At 32.8% G+C, this 21638-nt stretch overlaps 1 protein-coding gene across 1 annotated transcript in view; it reads right to left on the bottom strand.

Annotated features, from left to right (window-relative positions):
- Window positions 1–21638, bottom strand: part of RH39 — a 138591-nt gene that overhangs the window by 22403 nt on the left and 94550 nt on the right. Inside the window, exon 6 of the mRNA XM_089798056.1 lies at window positions 8661–8803. Coding sequence (XP_089654182.1) covers window positions 8661–8803 — 143 coding nt within the window. The remainder of the gene's footprint in view (window positions 1–8660; window positions 8804–21638) is intronic.

Below are 21638 nucleotides of genomic sequence, written 5' to 3'. Positions count from 1 at the left end.
TTCAACCTTCACTGTTTCTATAATTATCTTTTGACTTTCTGAAGTCCCGCTTAAGAAATTGTATGTTTTAATCACAACGAAATGACAACAGCAAAAACAAACAAGGCACAAATTTGCAATAGTTTGATCATAACTCCCTTCAAAACAAAACATCCAAGATGTCCAACTTCTTTCAATTGATGAAGTTATTTGCATGTGGGTTAACTATCAACAGATTATGATTGCAGATAAAAGTAGAAACATTTCTTGGCAGTGTTAATTTTTGCTTCCATGGAGTCCATCTACAATATAGGCAGCTTACACCATAAAATGGAAAACAACTAACTACACATCAACCTAGTAGAATAATAACTCAGAAAATCGCACGCACAAGTTTTAATCAAAAAATCACGAGTTTTAACTCGCTGAAAAATCAGCGAGTAATCTGCGATTTTTTGGGTGCAGCCAAGTTTTGAAATCGCCAATTCATTTCACCAAAAACTTGGGGATTTCTTACTAATCTCAGATTAAACCGCGAGTGTGCCAACAATGCTGAAGACTACCATCAATTAGTTCTAGATACTAACAAAAAGCATGCACTTTAGATAGATATGAGCAAATTCCAAACCCATCTGTATAGCAATAATGATTCAGTGTTCACAAAGGAGATCTCATAGGTTTGTAATAGAGCATCTCCAGTGTTGCATCCAATAACAACACTCTAAAACCATCGCCTTAGTAGAATGCACTGATCCGTTTTTCAAGGTCATAATTATTTCCAATTAAAGTTATTTGTGTTATGGGATCATTAAACATATTATCAAATTTGAATTATTATCATTTGAATTTATTTATTCAATTTAATTCCTTATGTGAAAATGTCATTACTTTCTCTAACACTAAGGTAATTTTTAGATGGTAGATTTATTGTGCAAAGGTCACATGAAACAGACTACAGGCAATGTCCCTCAAGACCTAACCCTAATATTGGGATAATCTTCAATATGCCTGAAATTACTCCGCCTTTCCCTTCCACAAACTCCCTATCCAAAAATACATTAATACGGAGTAAGAAATGAACTTTTCCATACTTAAATTATATGATTTAATACTAAGACTCCATTCCTCAATATAAATTATAAATCATATTAGGACTAAATAGTATAATGGTAAATATTAGAAATCAATGTTATTAATCTAATAATAAATCTTTTAAGTGTATATATGATTTATATATCATAATTTAACATAACATAATTCTCCATTTATATATTTAATAATAATAATAATAACACAATCCTTACCTTTATATGAAATAATATAATACATTATTTAATATAAGAATAAAATAACAAAATTCATGTATAGAAATTAAAATATGTCCATACCTTAGTTTTACCTTATTTATTCCCAAAAATCTCTATTTTATCTCTTTAACCTTTCCACATGTGGCTGATTTATATCTTCATAAACTTAAAATAAGAATATCCACCTAGACACCTAAATTAATTTTCCCAAATGCTATTTTTTTTAGGCTTTTCTTCCATACAAGTTTCCACATGTGCCTTTGTTTATTATTAATACAATTTTCCCACCTCTTATGTCTTAGGAAGTTGTCTTAGGAAATAATTATTTTTTATCCTCATTCAAAAGTCAACTAATTCAAATGATGAAAAGCCCTTTATAGTTTATATTAATGTAATTTTATTTGTTTCTCTCCCTTTAACATGACAAGCCTTTGTATTCTCGTTTTTCAATTGTTCTCCTTTATAATTTCCCTGTAACCCAATAATGCTTTGGCCTTTCCTATTTACCTTTAATGTATCATTGCTGCCACTGGATCCCTTATATTACCGTGAGTTATTATCTCCCTAAGTTTTTAAATCCCTTTCTCCACTTTGTATCTCCCATGATGGTTACTATATCCTCGAACCCAAACATTTATACTTGCTCCCGACAAAAGTTGTGTCTATCTGAGTAGGCGGTATGACCTATGATCAGTCAATGTCAACATGGCATGCTTACTATGCCATCAGCTGACTTTACTTAAATTTCAGCTTAGATTATTTTTATCTGGATTATGGATATAGATTAGTATTTATTGGTATTATATTTACTAATAACATATGTTTATATTGATTTATTATTATTATATTAATATTTCTCAATCAACTATCCACCTATTATTGGAAAATAGCTAGTTATTCTATTTTATATTCTTTTATTCATTAATCAATTTTGTTATTAGAGGGTGCATTACATAGAAACAATCACTTCTTTTGATTAGGTTATACGTCAATCCCATTCCATATAATAGAGTCCCGCAAACCATATGACAATCACAAATATAAATAAAATCGCCATCTTCCAACATTTTAAATATTGACTTTATTCAAGGCTATGATTAGGTTATACATCAATCCCATTCCATATATTAGAGGCCTGCAAACCATATGACAATAACAAATATAAATAAAATCGTCATCTTCCAACATTTTAAATATTGACTTTATTCAAGGCTACCCATAAAGAAACCGGTCACACTAACAACTATGATATAAGTTTTGGCCAAATAATCAAACATTGGCCAAAATTACTGCTTCCACTCCATTGTCATAAATAATATGTAAAGCATATTCAGAAATTATTGGGGCATCATATGGCAACAATCTCAAAAAATACAAACTGTGTTACAAATAGATCTAATTTGCTGCCTTATCATCATTTATCATCGTCTTATATTTTCCCAAGTAATGTTTGACTCATTTTCACGCTAATACTACTTTTCATTAAAATAAATTGCATTATGTTTTTAAATTATTTGATCATCAGCCAGCAATATTCATTGTTTTTGTATTAGTATAGTAGCACTTCTTAGAGTCACCGATCACCACATTCTATGCTTGCACTTGAAGAAATCTTTTATTGCTGTTCAATTTCATTGATATGATATTTATCACTACTTCTTTCTTTAAAGCTACATACCCCGGGGACACTTCCCCGCCCGAAAAGCCAAGGTTTCCGAGATAGAGATGTCCCCGAGACAGGGGGACGGGTATGGGATGTCCCCCCACCATCCCCAATTAGGCAAAAAATACAGGGGACGTCACCAATACTTGGGGACTTCTAGGAGAAAAAAAGGGGATGGCTGGTCGTCCCCGGTATGGAAAGGGGATGTCCAAAAGTCCCCTGACAGTACTGGGGATGGTTGGTCGTCCCCATTTTTTATGAAGCTTAAAAAAAATTAAAACAAAAAACTTCATTTTGTTTGTCCCTACTTTGTTATCCAGTGGGCTTTGCCCCTCCAAATGCCCTAAAAGGTCAAAAAAGACCACATTGTGGTTGTTTTGTCATTTGTTTGGTTTTGCCTATGAAGTTGGAGTGTGCTGCAGCTGGTCGGGGTTTTCATTTTGCAAGAAAAGGAGGTGATTTTTTTGGTTCCAAGAGCTTGAGCGGCAATCTACTTCATTTTTCTATATTTTGTTTTCTATGTTGAACTTAAACATGATGATGAAACTTTATGGCAGCCCTCTAGCCTTTGGGCATATTTAGATTTCTAGATTTTAATGATATTGTTCACTGCTAAACTTATATTTAAATAGTTTTATTTAAATATTTTTGTTCACATATTGATATGTATATTGACAATCAAGTACTGAAATCGGTTATTATTTCCTAGATGGCATTCAAATTGTGTATGTTAGGGTTCTATAATGTTTAAATGACATCCTTTGTGCTTAGTTTCGTATGAATGACATATTTATTTGCAAATTTCAGTGTATATTTTAAGATTTCCCTATATATATAGCCACCCCCCTGTAATGACCCTAGTCCTAAGATCGAATAATATTAAAGATAATAGTAAATAAATAAATGAACAAATAATAATAATAAATATTTATTGTTATTCTATACAAAAGTAATAAATACTATTCTCTATGAATATTGGTACTTAAATAATAATAGAAAGATATATAAAATGGATAAAGAATTAATAAATTTAAATTCAATAATTAAACTTATATATGAAAAATAAATATTTAAATAATTACTAAATGAATAGAATAAATGAAATAATTATGAACTCTAATCCATATTATAAATAACAATTATTAAATATAAAATAATACAAATGAAAAGTCACAAGCAAACTAAGAGGCATGTTCATCACATTATTAAGGTATTAATAGAGAGTCCTTGAATGAAAGGAGAGGCATCGGAAGGACATGGTTCTACAAACAAACAAGGAAGTATATGAATCAAAATCTATTAATCACACAGGTGACATCAATCTAGACGGGGAGATATATCCACCTAACACAATATGAAGTGCAACTATATATACAAAGTTTCAGGATACTGCCAAGACACAAGTGCATAAGTGGGGACACGTTAGACAAGGCATCTGGAACACCACGGGCACAAGAAGTACATCTTATGTTGCATATGTGTTGACATAGTCGACGAGCATGGTACCAGAAATCGAATACGTGACGGGTGTAGCACAGTTAACAAAGGTAGAAGATAACATTAGCTCTCACAAAGGTTAGAAGAAAAGAATATACTACCTGAGTACATCTCCAACTCAACGATTAAGAACACGAACAAGTAGGTGACTGTAACAAAGATGACAATCATAATAATCGATTATAGACTATCGAACGAAAAATAAATCTTTTGGTAGAAAGGTGATAACAAAGAAACTAGTTAATAAGATGGTACCTAGACTCCTATCAAAGACACCATAGATGTCACTAGACCTACCACTATCCTGCATACATGGGGTCATAGACATCAAAGACAAGTCAACAACTTTAGCATCTTAAGATAGGACTGAACGTATTGATCATACATCAAAGATTTTCTAGAACTTGATTGTGTCAAAAAAAATTTAGAATCAACGTTTTGGATCACACACAGTGATCCATCATCAAGATGAGGAGTGCAAGAGAATAGAGAAATAAAGTTGGACGAAAGCTCTAAATCATCATTCGCCACTGAGCATGTATCAATCATTTCGCCATCCTTAACTAAAACACTGGAGGGGTTGTTTTCGTTGATAATCCTTATCGACTTTATAGAGCCATTGAAGATTATTATAAATTTACCATCTTGACTCTTCTTTGTGTGAAATAAGACACCAATTTAAATAAACTCTCTAAATAAAGTATTATTTATTTTCGTTCGATAGTCTCTAAATAAAGTATTGATCATAGTTGGACAAAAGCTCTAAACCATCATTTGCCACTGAGCATGTATCAGTCATTTCGCCATCCTTAACTAAAACACTGGAGGGATTGTTTCTGTTGATAATCCTTATCAACTTTATAGAGCCATTGAAGATTATTATAAATCTACCATCTTGACTCTTCTTTGTGTCAAATAGGACACCAATTTAAATAAACTAAACCGCCCTCTAGCATTATAACTCATTAATAGAACATAATCAAAATACAAAGGTTTAGGATAAATATTGAAAGACTAGAAAGATACATGATTCTATAATAGAAGGAAATAATTGCATCTGAGTCATAATCCAGAACACAATGGGGGTACAGAAGCCTAATTATTGGGATTGCAGGCTCTAGAAGAGCTTCATTAAAACATTCAAGAACAAAATTGTGAAGGCAGGGATATCCTTAGCCAGGAATATGTACAGCACAACCAGGAAACCAAGGGACATTACAGTCCATCAGATACAACACAAATTAATAATTGAAGATATTTAGAACTCATTAGATTAGGAAGAAAGGAAGCGAGCTTGATCATCAACATTTGAGAACTTTATCATTTTCCCACTATTGGATTAGTTCAAACTAGAGAAAGTCAAATGAGAATTAAATTATTTTCATGTCAGTCTTATTAGATTTAACAGAGATCTTATTGCACCACGCGCTGATACAAGATCTAATCAATTTGCTTATATCCAACAGTCAGTTAGAGGAAGCGGTGACTATAGGGTTAATCATAGTGTAAGGACAACTGTTCTACAAATAATCTACATATACATAGCAGAAATATTACTGTTGCCCACAATCTATCAACCACATTAACATTGTAAGTAGTAAAGACGGAGAGTTTAAATTAGCTATTCCAGATTTCTAAGCTATTCTAGCAAGGGACATTACACCCCATTTGCTGTTACACCCCCCCCCACCCAAAAAACTGCCAAAAAAATTTGCCGTCTTAGAAACCCGTCCCATTTTCCCCCGTCATCCCCATCCCAGAAACTTGGGGGTACATAGCTTTAAAGATAATCAGTTCTTTTACAAATATCACTGATGAAGTCCTTGCTTTGTAAACAATGCTACTATATAATATTATCCTGGCCAAAATCTTCTATTCATTCAAACTAGATAATAGATACATCTTTGTAGATAATTCAATGCGGCAATCCAACTGGAAAGAGTAATGACTGACAGCAATGCCAAATCATACGCATATCAAATCAGTTTGGAGTGCCTAATCTCAGACAACTGTAGTCTTCTTATACTCACTTTCTATATTCTTTCCTCATCACAAAAAGAGGAAAGGATCCTGCTCTGAGACCATGTTAAGAATCTCATTATATGTATATTTTAATTCACTGCTGTAACTTATAATAGTTTTTAATTTCTTGTTTCAAGTTACTCTTACAATGAATATGTATATGATATGAAGAGGCTTGTCTCCCGTAGAGACATGTCTCTTCCTAACAGATGTTAGTTATCACAAATAATATTTGCTCAATATTATCTTGATGATAATAATTTATTTATAAAATATGTATATGTATAATATATCTCATATATAATATGTATATAGATAACATATATGTATGTGTAATAATATATCTCATATATATAAGATACAAATATATATACACACACAAACTTAATAATTTATTATCAATAATAATAATGCTCCATGATAATAATAGAGAAAGATATATATCAAATGCTTAAGGCCAATAGGCCATTCAAACCTTTGATTTCATCAATTGGAATCATCCGATCGAAGCTACAATCATTAACAAAGTTAATATATAATTTTCTTTAAAGATATGGTGGATCTTTGTGTATTGTTTCATTATTTTGCATGGTTCTACTTCACAAATTCAAGTTAAAATTCACTGATTTTAATGGAGGAACGTGGGGATATGTGATGAACTCCTTGGCTCATACCATTTGTAGTTTGTTGATTGCAAATTACAGTGTATGGTTAATCTAAACCTCATTTAGCACTAGTCTGGTAGTGGATGTTCATTTGGATGCCTAGTATTGAGTATTTGGATGAATGTTATATTATGAAAATTCTCTGTTCCCTTTTGAGATTGCATCAAGTTTTGTATAGCTATTTTCTCATGGCAAAACAAAGCTAGGTTTAAGCAATTCTAACCCAAGCATTATCCATTATTATCATTGCCCTTAGAGATTAGATTGAGTTAGCTTAGATTCCCTAAAACCTTACCCTTTTTGTCTTTTATTTGAAGTTTGTGTCAGCTTAGTTCAAGTTCTAGCTACATTGAGGGAAAACAATTGATTTAATCTAGGAAGAATAGCTTAAGTTCCTTTGTGTGTAACAAGCGAGATCAGATCAACTCGCAAAGTTATATCGAATACAAAGTCACTAGTTCGCAGGGTAAACCTTGGGATTGCCTTACTTGATCACACAGTTGCATGTTGTTTAGCATTTGAGATTTCCTTGTTCAAAAGAGGATAGAATACTAGCTATTTCAATTTTTTTCTGGCTCTCTTTCAACATCAAAAAAAAAATGTTTAACTTTTGTCATGCTTGTACAAGTTGTACAGACATGGATGGCATGCGTGGGCCAAAAACTTGGGTCATAGATGCCTCGTTCAAATTTGACAAATTTACAATAATTCTAGGGTTTTGGGCCTTTCAGAAGCACTAATGAGCTCCAATTTGCATGATTAACATTTATTTTTTAAACTCTGATCTTACAGCATCTAAATTAAGAACAAAATGGCATCCAACCAATGATTGACAAAAAATTTGTTTTGTGTCTAACCTCTAGATTCTACACAAGGCATCCAATTTCAACAATGCTTATTATTCATACTTGCCTCTCTCTTATGTAACCGACCAAGCATGGATGACATTGCACTAATTCCTATTCAACCAAGGGTTCTCATTCCATCAAGAGCACAACTTCTTCATTTTTAGCTTTCTACCATTCTTTATTAAGGAACTCCATTTCAAATCATACAAAAAGTCCCCTTTAGCATATTTGGTTTCCCTCTCTCTTCAAGCCGAAGACCTCACATATTAGTCATATGACCTAGCTATTTTGTAGGCAGAAATTGTAAAAAAAATTAATTGTGAAGTATTTATCATATTTTATTTCAATATATTTCATTACCATGTGGGAAAAAAGTTTAACTGTTAAACTACTGCATATCGATGCATGTCAAATGGTTAAATACAGAAAGCATATCAATCTAAAATTTAACCTTCACATTACTCATTGAGATCATCATTCAGATAAGCCATTTCCTTAAATCAGAGAGCTAACACAGGTCACTGTTCCATAATTAGCTCTAGGTACATTTTCAACTTTGTATGAAATGCAATAATCTTATGTATTGATATAGGATCTAAGAACATGTCATGATAGCATGAAACCCTCGTTATATCCCTGGCCCAAACATGCTCAAAAAACCAAAGTAAAATATCCTTACCGCTTTTCTGCAGGCACTTCACCATGATAATTCACTGTCAGAACTTGATTCTCATTCAAAAAATGATCCACTGCACGACTGGAGCCCAATGTATTACAGAAGACCATCACTTTATTTCCCTTTGCAAGGCTTGGTTCTAGCACCTGAATTGATGTATATTAAAATGCATTAGAATATTTTGCATGTGTCCATTCTTGCTTAAACTTTAGACATTTGCAGATTCACCTGAAAATATTGGATCTATTCTAAACCAGCATCCCATAGATCATAACCACAATTGTGCTAAAATATAAAGGAATCCAAAAGCCCTCCAAAACAATAAATCATACATTGTCATTAACACAGGGTCAGGGTATGAAATGTTTAACACATACAGAAGAGCATTAAGCAAGTACCCCCATTCACTGAAATATAAACCATTAAGTCACTCAATACACCATGCTCCTCCACAGAATTGCTGTGTATTTGTTGCTTAGGTTTTGGAGAGCCAACATGTCAAAGAAGAAGCTTGTAGGAAGCTTAACTATATAACCATACTTACCAGGTTTTAAAAGTCTGATTCCTTGAGAGGTAAAAGAAAATTAGAAATTCAGAATTTTCAAATAAAAATTGTTAAGATCTCTATAGCAAATGAGAAATCCAGATTGAATCAGATAAATCCGACGGGTTCATAAAAAACTTACTGGATCAGATCTGGTAACAATGTTTATAACAGAACCACTTGCAGACATACATTCAAGATTGCATAACACATGGTACTGAAAGCATGCTCTTAAACAAGCAAGACGAAAAAAGAAAAGATAGGACGTTGGAGAACACAATGTAAATCTGGCATTATTCAGCATGGAAAGATAGTGTTGTCATCCTATAGTTGACGTAACAGAACAGAAATCTGATACTGATAAATGGTACACAAAGGGGCATGTATAAGATGTACGCCAGACAGAGAATACTGTGTAAATGTGGAATTATCCAGTTTGGAAAGATAATATTAGCATTATAATCATATGCAACTTAAATAACAGAATTACAAATCTGAGACTGAAAAATGGCACACAAATAGATGTGCATACATGATACAAACATATCTCTCTAGGTACAAATTTACAATATTATAAGTTAGTTTATATACATATACATATTATGCAACTAAGTCTAGACATATATAAATTACACATATAGGTACACATACACGATGCAAACATATTGTTTTATGTACAATTTTACTTTATATACTTTGGCTTATTATGCAACTAAGTCAAGGCAAAGCTAAACTAAGCTACTGAAAACAAATAAAGATCTCCAAGACCTCTGTGTATAGTTCTACAGTAGGAGTTGTTATATATTCAGCCTTTGTAAACCAACCTTTTCATATTTTCTTTTAAAATCTCTTTATGCAAATAGCATCGTTTTGTATGAAGCCCCAAGTGCTGCCTTCTATGCCATATTATCACTAAACATAAAATACTTCCAAATCTGTGGTGATTCTCAATTAAGTAGATCAAATCACATGAACTTACCAAGCTATACAATATTAAGTATCTAAATGTCATGATTTAGCCTTATCTTTATTCAACAATTTGTCATTCACTATTGACTTCCTGAGGGAAAAAAAATAAACATCATACAGATGCAATGTCAAGTGTTGCTTCCCCTGTGCTCTTTGACAATATAGCAAATCAATATCAGTTTGTAATCCACTTGTCCTCTTATGCTGCTATTGTCAAAAGCTCAGATCCTAGGAGTCTAATTTGCCCAAATATAGTCTCTGGTGAAAGGTATTCTCACATGTACAACTATCTAAAAAATGAAACTCTTCTGAATAATGTTACCAGAAATGCTCTCATTCATATCAAAAAGACTGCAATATTACATCATTCTTTCTAATATTCTTTATCAAAGATTTTATGATGGTATTTTTCTCTAGTCTAAGTTTGAAGTACCCTTTACACTCCAAGAAGCTCACTCAAACTCTGGATGTGTACATTTTGGTAGAAGATCCTTAATTAAAAAACAACTAAAATTGAGACACTATAGGAAGACGATAGAACAAGATTCCATCTCTTTTGTCAAGAAATGCACTCAATCCAACAATAAGTAATCTCATCCGAGCTTCTGTACAGGAACTTTGTTCTGAAGCATCTCGTTGGCCATATTCAATATAGGGATTGTATATCATAGCTCCACCTTCCTCTAATCAACATACATTTACTATTACAGCTATATATTACTTTCCAAAGTGGTTGGTACAATACTCAATATTTTTTGCATTTCCAAAAAGAAAAAGAATAAAACATGGTAACATTAATAAATTCAATATTATAAATGTTAAAATGTATAGATCAGATTGTAGATGGAGAAATTTTAATTTTTCAACGTAATATATGTGAACTACCACTGATATAGTCTCTTTTGATCTGATTGTAATTCTTTCTTTCTTGCAGGGATATACAAGAATTTATTATGCAGATCTGAAATTTTATATATATATATATATATATATATATATATATATATATATATATATTGATATTGATATTGTTATTGTGTATCCTGTATTGATACTCAATATGAATTGTATAAGCTTTCCAAGAACACAATAACAATACATATATCATCCTCTATGTCTCAACGTAGAGACATGACTCTAGGTTGAGACATGTCCCAACATAGAGACATGTCTCTATGTTGAGACATGTTCTTTCTTTCATAGTGCTGTTTCCTAACAGTCTCTAATGAATCACACTAATCAGCTAAGATGCCGATAATGATATTGAGATGCAGTTTAGAATATGAATGAAATGTAATCTGTATCTAAAAGCAATACGATCAGAATATGATTAAAATATATGCGAACAGTAATTGCATTCAGAATATCGGTGATCTACAATATGGTCGATCAGAATTATTGAAATTTATATGGCAGTTCTATATGATCAAACATATATATGTTTGGTCATATATATAGATATATAATCAGTTTCAATTTCAAATTTAGTCGATCATATTTAGACCGATCTTTAGAATCTCATCATTAACTTCATTATTGATATTTATTTGGATCAACAGACATATATATATATTTATGACACACACACATATATATTATAAATGTCTCAATATGTGTGTGTGTCCAATGAATATCAATTATATCACATTGAATGGATGTAAATTAGATGTATATGTGTAATACATTATGTAATGATTTGATTATATCGATCGTATTTATTTGATCGAAGCTATAAATCAATAACACTACCTCTTATTAGCTAGGGAGGATAAATTTTACCATCAACACTATATACAAGACAATCAGCATGACAGTTATTATGAAAGATGTTACCTCATGGTATCATCCAGAGTATAGTATGACTCTGATTATCAACCATATGATAATTACCATACTCATATCTTTTTCGGTATGTTTACTAGCATCAAGTCTCATAATTCCAACCAAAGAAAATATCTATTCATGGCATATCCACGAATGCTATATCTCATAGCATTCACCATGACATATCTCATTAATACAATGTATAGTAGTTTCATACTACTTAGTATTAAGTAAGAGATACAAACTATGATGATATATGCATAGATATCCACCATATGGTATCCATCAAGATAGTAGGTTAAATTATTGTTAAAGTCATCACTTTATAATATTAACCACAAATAAACATTAAAGAAAGATCATGACTTTTCATATTGTTTATACAAGATCATGTAATAACAGACATGAGAAGAGTTTATAAATATAAAAAATATTTGACATCAGATTTTATTAAGACTGAACCTCAAATGAATTTACAATTTTACCATACCAAGTTTACCTCTAAAGTGATCCACTTTTATCTTTGAGAGAGGCTTGGTTAGTAGGTCTGCAGTTTTCTCATCAATGCTAAAGTATCTCAGCTGTATTACATTTCTCTCCACGATATCTCTAATATAATGGTAGGAATCTCAATGTGCTTGGATCTATCATGGAATACTGGGTTCAGGAAAAGCCTTATACAACTTTGATTATCACAGTGTATGATTGTGGGATTCATTGATGGTCCAAACAATCCCACCAATAATTTTCTTAACCATGCAGCTTCTTGAGCTCCCATGGATGCTGCAATGTACTCGGCTTCGGTAGATTTTTGTGCAACTGAGGATTACTTCCTGCTAAACCAAGAGATCAAGGCTGATCCCAAGCTAAAACAATATCCAGAAGTACTTTTGTGATCAACAACATTTTCAGCCCAATCTAAGTCTGAATACCTATGTAGATTTAAATCTAAATTATCATACTTTAATCCATATCCAATAGTCCCTAGCAGATATCTCATAATATGTCTTGCTGCAACTAGGTGTATTTTTTTTGGTTCACACGAGTTGGTTGAGTGCATTTGTTGCATAGCAGATGTCTTGTCTGGTGTTTACTAAATACATCAAGGATCCAATGATCTAGCGGTAAAGAGTAGGATCAGCAAGTTCAGATTCTGATACTACTTCTCTCGGTTTATGTAGGTTTGTCGCCATGGGTGTAGACATAGGCTTGCAGTCCATCAATCTGAATCTATTTAAAATGTCAATGGTATATGTTCCTTGATTTAGAATAATATACATGTCTTCCTCCCATACTTCTAACCCAAGAAAGTAGTGTAGTGTTCTCAAATCCTCCATGTCAAATTCAAAAGCAAGTTCTTGTTTACATTTCACAATAAGATGATCTTCTCTTGTGATTAATAAATCATTAACATAAAGAATGAGAATTAACACATCATTGTTTACCACCTTGAAATAAAGATTAGGATATGCATTATTTTGGAGAATCCTAATTTTGATAGGTAGTTGTCTATTCCTTCATACCAGGCTCGAGGGGCCATTTGAGACCATAAAGTGCCTTCTTTAACTTACAAACATAAGAGGTGCTATTATGAACAACAAATCCTTTTGGTTGTTCCAAGTATACTTCCTCTTCTATGATGGCATTGAGGAATGTAGTCTTTATATCTATCTGGTGAACTTTCCACCCTTTTAGTGCAGCGATAGCAATTACTATCCTGACTGAGGTGTAATGAGAAACTAGGAAAAATGTCTCTTCATAATCAATTCCTTTCTCCTGTGAGAACCCTCTAGCCACAAATCTTGCCTTGTGTTTTTCTATACTTCCATCTGTTGTATGCTTAATTTTGACGAGCCATTTGGATGAAGCAACTGATTTTCCTCTAGGTCTAGGTATGATGTTGTAATGTCCCCTTTTTTAGTAGCTTCCTGCAGTTGGCTAGGTCAGTTCACCATCGCAACCCTCGTGAGCTAGCAATAGGATTTGAGGGTCTCAATTATGTGGTTATAGGCTTTCCAATAGCCTATGGTGTGTTTTGGCTCCATTTGAGGGACTTACTATATATAGTAAGTCAAAATGTTCATCCATATGAGCTCAGCTGAGTGAGAGGAGTTGGGTGATGCTCTCGGTTTTTATTTTAGGCTTCTTGGTTTGGGCTCCAAGAATCTTGGAGGGAGGGCCTATTCATAGTAAGTCACCCCATCATGTTCATTCATCGTCTTTCATCATCAAGTACACTTTGGTGTTGTCAAATTTCAAATCTAATGCTTCTTCTATTGTTTTCGCAAGACGAGTGAATTATTATTATTATTCATCTAAATACACTGAGGTTGCTATTTTTGTTGGTGTTGTTTGTTGGTCACCTCAGTATCATAGCTCGTTGGAACTGGGATGAAAAATTTCAAATCGTAGGAACAAGAAACAACAGCCTTGCATGTCAGAATTTTAAATTATGGTGCAAAAGGTCATTTTCTAGAACCAAAAGCAATTAATAAATTATATTAATGGCACTTTAATATATTCTAATTTTGTGTAGAGTAAGCTTCTTGAGTTCTTTTGGGAAACTGGTGCCATTTGGAGATTATAAATATGAGGACATTTGATGAGAAAAGCATCCGATTATTTGACTATCTATTTGCCTTTGTTGTCTTTGTAACAATTCTGAGTTTGTGATTTGTGCCCTTGCTGAAGTATACAGGTCTGGATTGGAGAAGTACCAGGTAATTCACAACTGAGGTATTCTGAATTAATTTTGAGGAATTGTTTTATCTTCCTACTGTTCTTACTGTTGCTGGAAGTCATTATATATTATTATCTTGAATTTTACTGAGTTGTGAAGTCTGAAAATTATTCTAGGAATTGGAATTGCAAATTACTGCTGTAGTAATTTTCCCTAGCTTCTCTTCTATTGCTAATTGCTTTTGAGAAGTGATTTAGTGTTGAAGAAAATTTGATGGGGGCGGATTGGATATTTGTGACTACTGCCATAAACTCTTATACCTACATTGACTTGCTTATGGGCTAGAGTTACAAGTTTGAGGCTTGAGATTGTTCTACTATAGTCCACATTCACAGTTGGAGGGTCTGCATTCAACTTTTAGATCTGCATTTGGAACTTCCAAGGAACTGCAGTTACATTTACAAGGCCTGCTCTCATTATTGGTGTTTAATCTACACATCCAGACATTGAAAATTGGATCTGCTGGTATAAGGAGAGTGCATAATTTGAAGTCTGCAGCAATCATTCTACGAACTATACATTGGACAGGTTTATTTCTTGTAATAATTTACATCATTGCAGCCACTGTTGATTTTAATAAAACTTCAGAATAATTGCTTTTGAGCTAATTATCTATCCTTGTGTTGAGAGAAATACTTTCATTTCAGAAATCCATATTAACTTCCTTTTCATATGCATCAATATCATCATAAGAAATCATTGTCAAACAAAAAATCAAAGCCAACAGGATGCCTGCCAAGTGTTTGACAAAATGTCAAACCTTTGAATTGTGAACAAAATTAATGTTTAATTAAGTTATAACTAGTTGGGGTTATTATAGATGTCCCAAACATCATTCTTAAGAATGGATTGATATTCTTCGAACATGGTTTCTTTCCAAGCTTGATGTTGCAGTGCTTCTTTAACATTAGAAGGTTCAAACTTAATTAATTCACTCATAAAAACAACATAGTTTAAGTAGCCTCTAGGTTTCTTGTTTTCTCTATAGGTACCCTTTGGGGTTGTAAAGTTTTCTGCTTCTTCAATTATTTTCCTTGCCCAGAGAGATCTTTTTGGAGTGACACTAGCATCACTAGGTTCAGGAGTGGGGTTCAAAGGTTCACTATTCTCTATAAGTGTCTCCCTCTAAATCTCAAATCTAAGATCCTCTTCTACATTTTGTGGAGATTCATCATTTGTTGCATTCATGTATTTGGATCTTTTGAATGTAGTATCTTCCTCAAAATTACGTCTTTGCTAGGCTCAAATTGTTTCTAACCATGAATGTAAATGTTGTAGGCTTTGGATGATTCACCATATCCAACAAATATTACTTTCTTCCCTGATGGTTCTAGTTTGGTCTTTTTCTCTTTTGGGATGTGAACATAGACTAGACAACCAAATATTACAAGGTGGCTTATATCAATTTTTATTCCAGCAAATGCTTCTCTAGGGATTATATTGTCCAGATAGGAGAGAGGACATTATTTTGTATGTATACAGTTGTGCTAGAGCCTTACCCAAAATGAAATGTGAAGGTTTTTGTCATGCAACATGGCTTTAGTTGATTCTACTATGATCCTATTTTCCTTTCGGCTGCCCCATTTTGTTGTGGGTTGTAAGGAAAAGTGTACTCCCTCTCAATCCTAGTTGTATTACAAAAATCTTTAAAGCTCTTAAAAATATATTCTCCCCATTATCTGACCTTAAGGTTTTTATTTCCCAGTCATATTTTTAACTAAGCCTTTGAATTCTTTAAATCTTGGTAGGAGCTCATTAGATTCTTTAAATTTCAAGAAGTAAATCCCTAAGTTTTCCTTAAATAGCCATCAACAAATGTAACATAGCACAAAAATCCTCCTAAGGAGGACAGTGACATTGGTCCACATAAGTCAATATGAATAAGTTCAAGGATACTACTTAATTTACTCTCACTGCTATGAAAAGTCTCTTTTGTATTCTTACCTAAAGCACGCGCCTTACATATTCCTTTATGATCTTGATTTAATTTCGGTAAGCCTTTAACAATTCTCTCTATGGAGGGTAGGGCACAATAATGAAGATGTCCTAAGTTAACCTCTTATGCCATATTTCATTTGTAGTAAAGACATCATGAATTAGGGCTTAAGGTTGAACAGTGCATAGTTGGTATAGACATCCATCTCGAGTACCTATACTATACTGAGTATAAGCCTTCTCTACATTTGAGTTTGTTGAAGTTTTGATCAGATTTAGGGTATGTATATCTTTTAAATTTGTGTGTATAACTTAGATAATTTCCTTCTACAAGATTATCAAATCGAGGTAATCTTAATAACTTAGAATCTTATTTTAACTTTGGTATAACATTCTCTCTATCGAAATATATATTTATCTCTTATTTGATATTATACCTAATCTCTTATTTGATATATATCAATATCAATATAGTATATGTATAATCTCAATATAATAAATTAATATAATATACATTGCTCAATATATAGTATCTCTTGAATGATCTTACTCTCATATTATATTGATTATCTCATATATATTAATATCTCATATCTAATATTGTCTTCATATCTTAATATGTTAATATACATAACATATACTACTTATTATTTCCATGTCTCATAACATGTCTTTCACACTTATTGAAAGGTATATATAAAACTCACTATATTCCTCACATGAAATTTCTCTTACACATTTTCATGTCTTTCACTTATATTCTCATCTCTCTTGTATCTTCACACTTTCTTATTATCATTCTCACTTAACAGATTAACGCAATATACTCAATGATACATATTGCAACTACGTAAAAAAATTGATTTCATGTCTACGTTGAATGTTGCTGCATGTATAAAGACTCAAACTTTATTCATCCTTCATTCAATTCAGTCACCTTTATTACTGCCATATACTTTATTGATATCCTTTTATTATCTTCAATTTACTGAATATATCTTCACTTTCCATGTTCAACATATATATTATATTGCTACTGTGAATATGTATTTGATCATATATGATATTGCTGCAAGTATATGTCTATATTCTAAACTCAAAAATAGGTTTCATCTTTACAGGGGACTATGTCGTATCAATCAAATCATCACATGATGTATTACACTTATACATTTGATCTACATCCATTGACTGTGATATTATTACTATAATTGATATTAATTGGACACACACACACACATATCTGTATTATAATTGATATTCATTGGACTGACACACACAGATATATATATATGTTGATCCAAATAAATATCAATAATAAAATTAATGATGAGATTCTGAAAATCAATCTAAATATGATTGACTGAATTTGAAATTGCAACTGGTTCTATATCTATATATATGATCAAACATATACTTGTTTGATTGTTTTTAACAGCCATATATATTTCAATAATTCTGATCGACCATATTGCATATTGCAGATATTCTGAATGCAATTACTGATCGCATATATTCTCATCATATTCTGATTGTATTGCGCTTATATACAGATCGCATGTTATGCATATTCCCATATATATTTCAATAATTCTGATCGACCATATTGCATATTGCAGATATTCTGAATGCAATTACTGATCACATATATTCTGATTATATTGCAGTTATATAAAGATCGCATGTTAAATTATGATAAAATGATTTTCTCGATCATGTTTTTCCAATGGAACCTATAAACCTATGACAATAAACATGTGTAGAGCTGGTCCAAAATACATATCAATGTATCATAGTCATCAAATAGATCCCTAACAGTTTACTGATAATATAATCATCATGTCGGTGCTTTAAATTTTTAAGGCCCTTAGGCTCATGTAATGTCCCCTTTTTGGGACATTAGAAATATTGTAGTCTTACTTTATATAATGTTAAAATTGACTATGAGATGTAGACTCAAATTATTAAAAGGTCAATTTAATGTTATAAAGAGGGCAAAAGGTCAAGGGAATAGGACGAAAGCCAGAGGGGAATAGAAGAGTCTTAGTTTGTGTATTAAAAGCGGAAAGAGGCTCATTGTTGGACATGCTTGATTTATTATTCCAGATTTTAATTCTCTCTTGTGAGAGTATTTGGAAAGCTTCAGCTTTCAGCTAGTATGAGGATGTAGCCCCTCGCGCCAGCAGACAGTGGATGCAAACCCATTGTCCGAAGAGACACAAGTTCAGGTGTTTCATATGTGCTTACAGGTTTTTATTCTAGTATTCCATTCTGACTGTTAATCTGTATTTACGATTGGGTTTTCTAGTGCTCGTTATTGTATTGTTGTTGTATAATGCAATAATGTGTTTACGAAGTTGTACAAGAGTTTTCTGGTTTTATATTACTGGTTTGTGACATACTTTCATATGTTCAAATCCTAAATAGTATCTTGGAAAGACGATTATTTTCTTGTGGAGAATCTGCTGGTTTTATTGTTGTATTGTATTATATCTGTCTATGTTGAGTTTGAATATTATATGTAAGAATAAGTTGGTTAAATATCTATTGGGATTTCTACTGGATTCAATTGTGCTGAAATACATCTGCAATGTTTTAGTTATGATTATATTGTTGAAAGAGAAATCTAGTAAATATCTGGTTCAGGATATTTCAGTAGTATCAGAGTTGGTTTTCTTGCCAGCTTGTGTGGTTTTCTACAAACAAATTTAAAAGAAATTGCAGCTTCAAGAGTAGTTTCTATCCAGTTTGGAAGAAGAAAAATAATTTATGTCAATTGATAGATGTGAGGAGCTGTTTATCATTGTGGCTTAAGGGATAGCATAACAATTGTAATAGCAGAAGGCAAGAGTTCTTAACAAGGTCAACTCCTGTTGTCGAGAAGGAAAGGTTACCATTGGGCATGAAATTTTTTAAATTGTGATAGAGCTGGAAGACACGAATAGTATTTGGAAATTTTATTTGTAACTGCTGCAAATATTGAAGAGACAAGAACCTCTAATTAGAGAAGGGGCTCGAATTGGGGATCACGGGTTACACAAGAAGTTACGGAGTGGCAGCATTAATATAGAACCAATGTCAAGTCTGGACATACTGGAGCATAGGCAAGTCGACTACGCCAATCTATAATAACTGAACACACACTTTGGCAATGGTGGTAGACATCTTGTGTAGGCATTGAAAGATCTTCAACGACTGAAACCAAGCACAGGAGTATGAGACAATCAAAACCATGAATTGTAGGAACTTTCCTGTCAGTTCTTAATATTTTACCTTGGGTCGGTAGAAATTCCTAAGTCGATGATGAAGTCGAGCCAAAGATTCAAAAAATGCATCAATATTTGTGGAGTTAGTGAGGAAGTGGAGACTATTCAAATCGTCAATATAATATTTTCAAAGCTTTTAATGTCATATAGCACAAAGTTAGAAGTGAACCCCCATGAATAACTTCTTGGCAGGCAGATTATGAATCTTGTAACTCGCCTTACACAACTGAGAAACATTTTCTGCTAGATTGCCATGAAACCTTAGGTAAAAAAGGTCTTGTTAAAGGGAGCCTTGTCACATTCAAGAAATTATTCAGCTTTTGGAATATCTATGTGGGCATTTCGATATAAATCACAGAGGCATTTGCTGAAGACGAGAGAGGTCACTTTTAGTGTTGTGTTGGGTTAGAGCCCCATGACCTCCATTTCGACTTCTACTATTGTTGAAAATGGGAATCCTCACAGTTCACTTCGGGCAGAATTCCTAGAGTCATCACGCAAACACTTAAGACAAACGTTTGAACAGCACCATAATTGTTATCGGGTTGGCAGCATTGAGGAGACATCTAGAGGGTAACGTCCCTGACACAATGCCATTGCAAGTGTTACACAATTTCATCAACTGAAACAGAATAGTTCTTCTTTGTCCTTGTCAAAACATCCATGAAAGTTGAAGGGAAATGATTTTGCCATCACAGGAATATATTTGAGCAAAGCTGAGCTCTGAATCGCATAACACAAGAACATGTATTTGTTATTATGAAGGTAAAGACAAATTGCGACTGTTACATTTAATGTTTTTTGCAATTTCCATAGGTCTTCACCCACGTTGGTGCGGCAGAAACTCATTCCCGAGGAGTCGTCTGTCATGGTGACAAGTGAAGCAAGGTAATAACGGTAGTGCAGAGAGCATCGTCAGGAGTCATCAGCTAGCAAGGAGTGTTGACGTGTATGGAAGAACAGTTATCAAAGAACCTTTGTACTGAAAGAGTGGTAACTCTAAGTGTGCATCGTGTATATTCTTTAAGAGACTAGATGAAGATGAGGCATTTGTCAGGTGAATAAGGAATAATAAGATAGTCCACATCTTATATTCTATGAGTAGCAGAAGCATTAAAAAATTACCTAAAAAGAATTTATGCAAGAACAGTTAACATCTGAAAGTATCGACACCTAAATGAAAGCCGTATACAGCATGCAGAAAACGGAAATATGACCCATCAACAGTATAACAAATACGTTGCAAGTGATCTACAGTCTAGTGTAAACAAGGACGCATGAAGATGTGTAGCAAAATAGTAAGCTACGTATTGGAAAAGCCATATCTGGACATTCAACAAATAGAACTTATTGGAAGAATTGAATTTATTTGTGATAAATATGCAATAATAAATGTGACCCAAATTTCATGTTTAAAGCCAAGATCTTTTCACCTTCTAGATTATGTGTAATATTTAGAAGAGTTGCAAATTCATCTATCAGCAAGTCCTGATTAATCTTTCCAGGGAGATGACCTTGGTGATGTAAAATCTTTTGGCAACGGCTTTTGGGGACTACTTGATTTGAATGATTTCTAGAAAACAAGCACTTAATGGCATTTTTTTTAAAATAAGTCTGTGAGAATTTGTTACTGCTCTAAGTAAAATATGTATTTAAAACAATGGAAGCTTGTAAGTGCAGCAATAATTTCTATCAGTAGATCA

The sequence above is a fragment of the Cupressus sempervirens genome, chromosome 8 (genome assembly GCF_028749045.1).
Source record: "Cupressus sempervirens isolate cs-2001-9-10 chromosome 8, ASM2874904v1, whole genome shotgun sequence".
In the NCBI taxonomy this organism is placed as follows: Eukaryota; Viridiplantae; Streptophyta; class Pinopsida; order Cupressales; family Cupressaceae; genus Cupressus; species Cupressus sempervirens.
The sequence above is the reverse complement of the archived record's forward strand: the minus strand, read 5'-3'. Positions and strand labels throughout refer to the sequence as shown.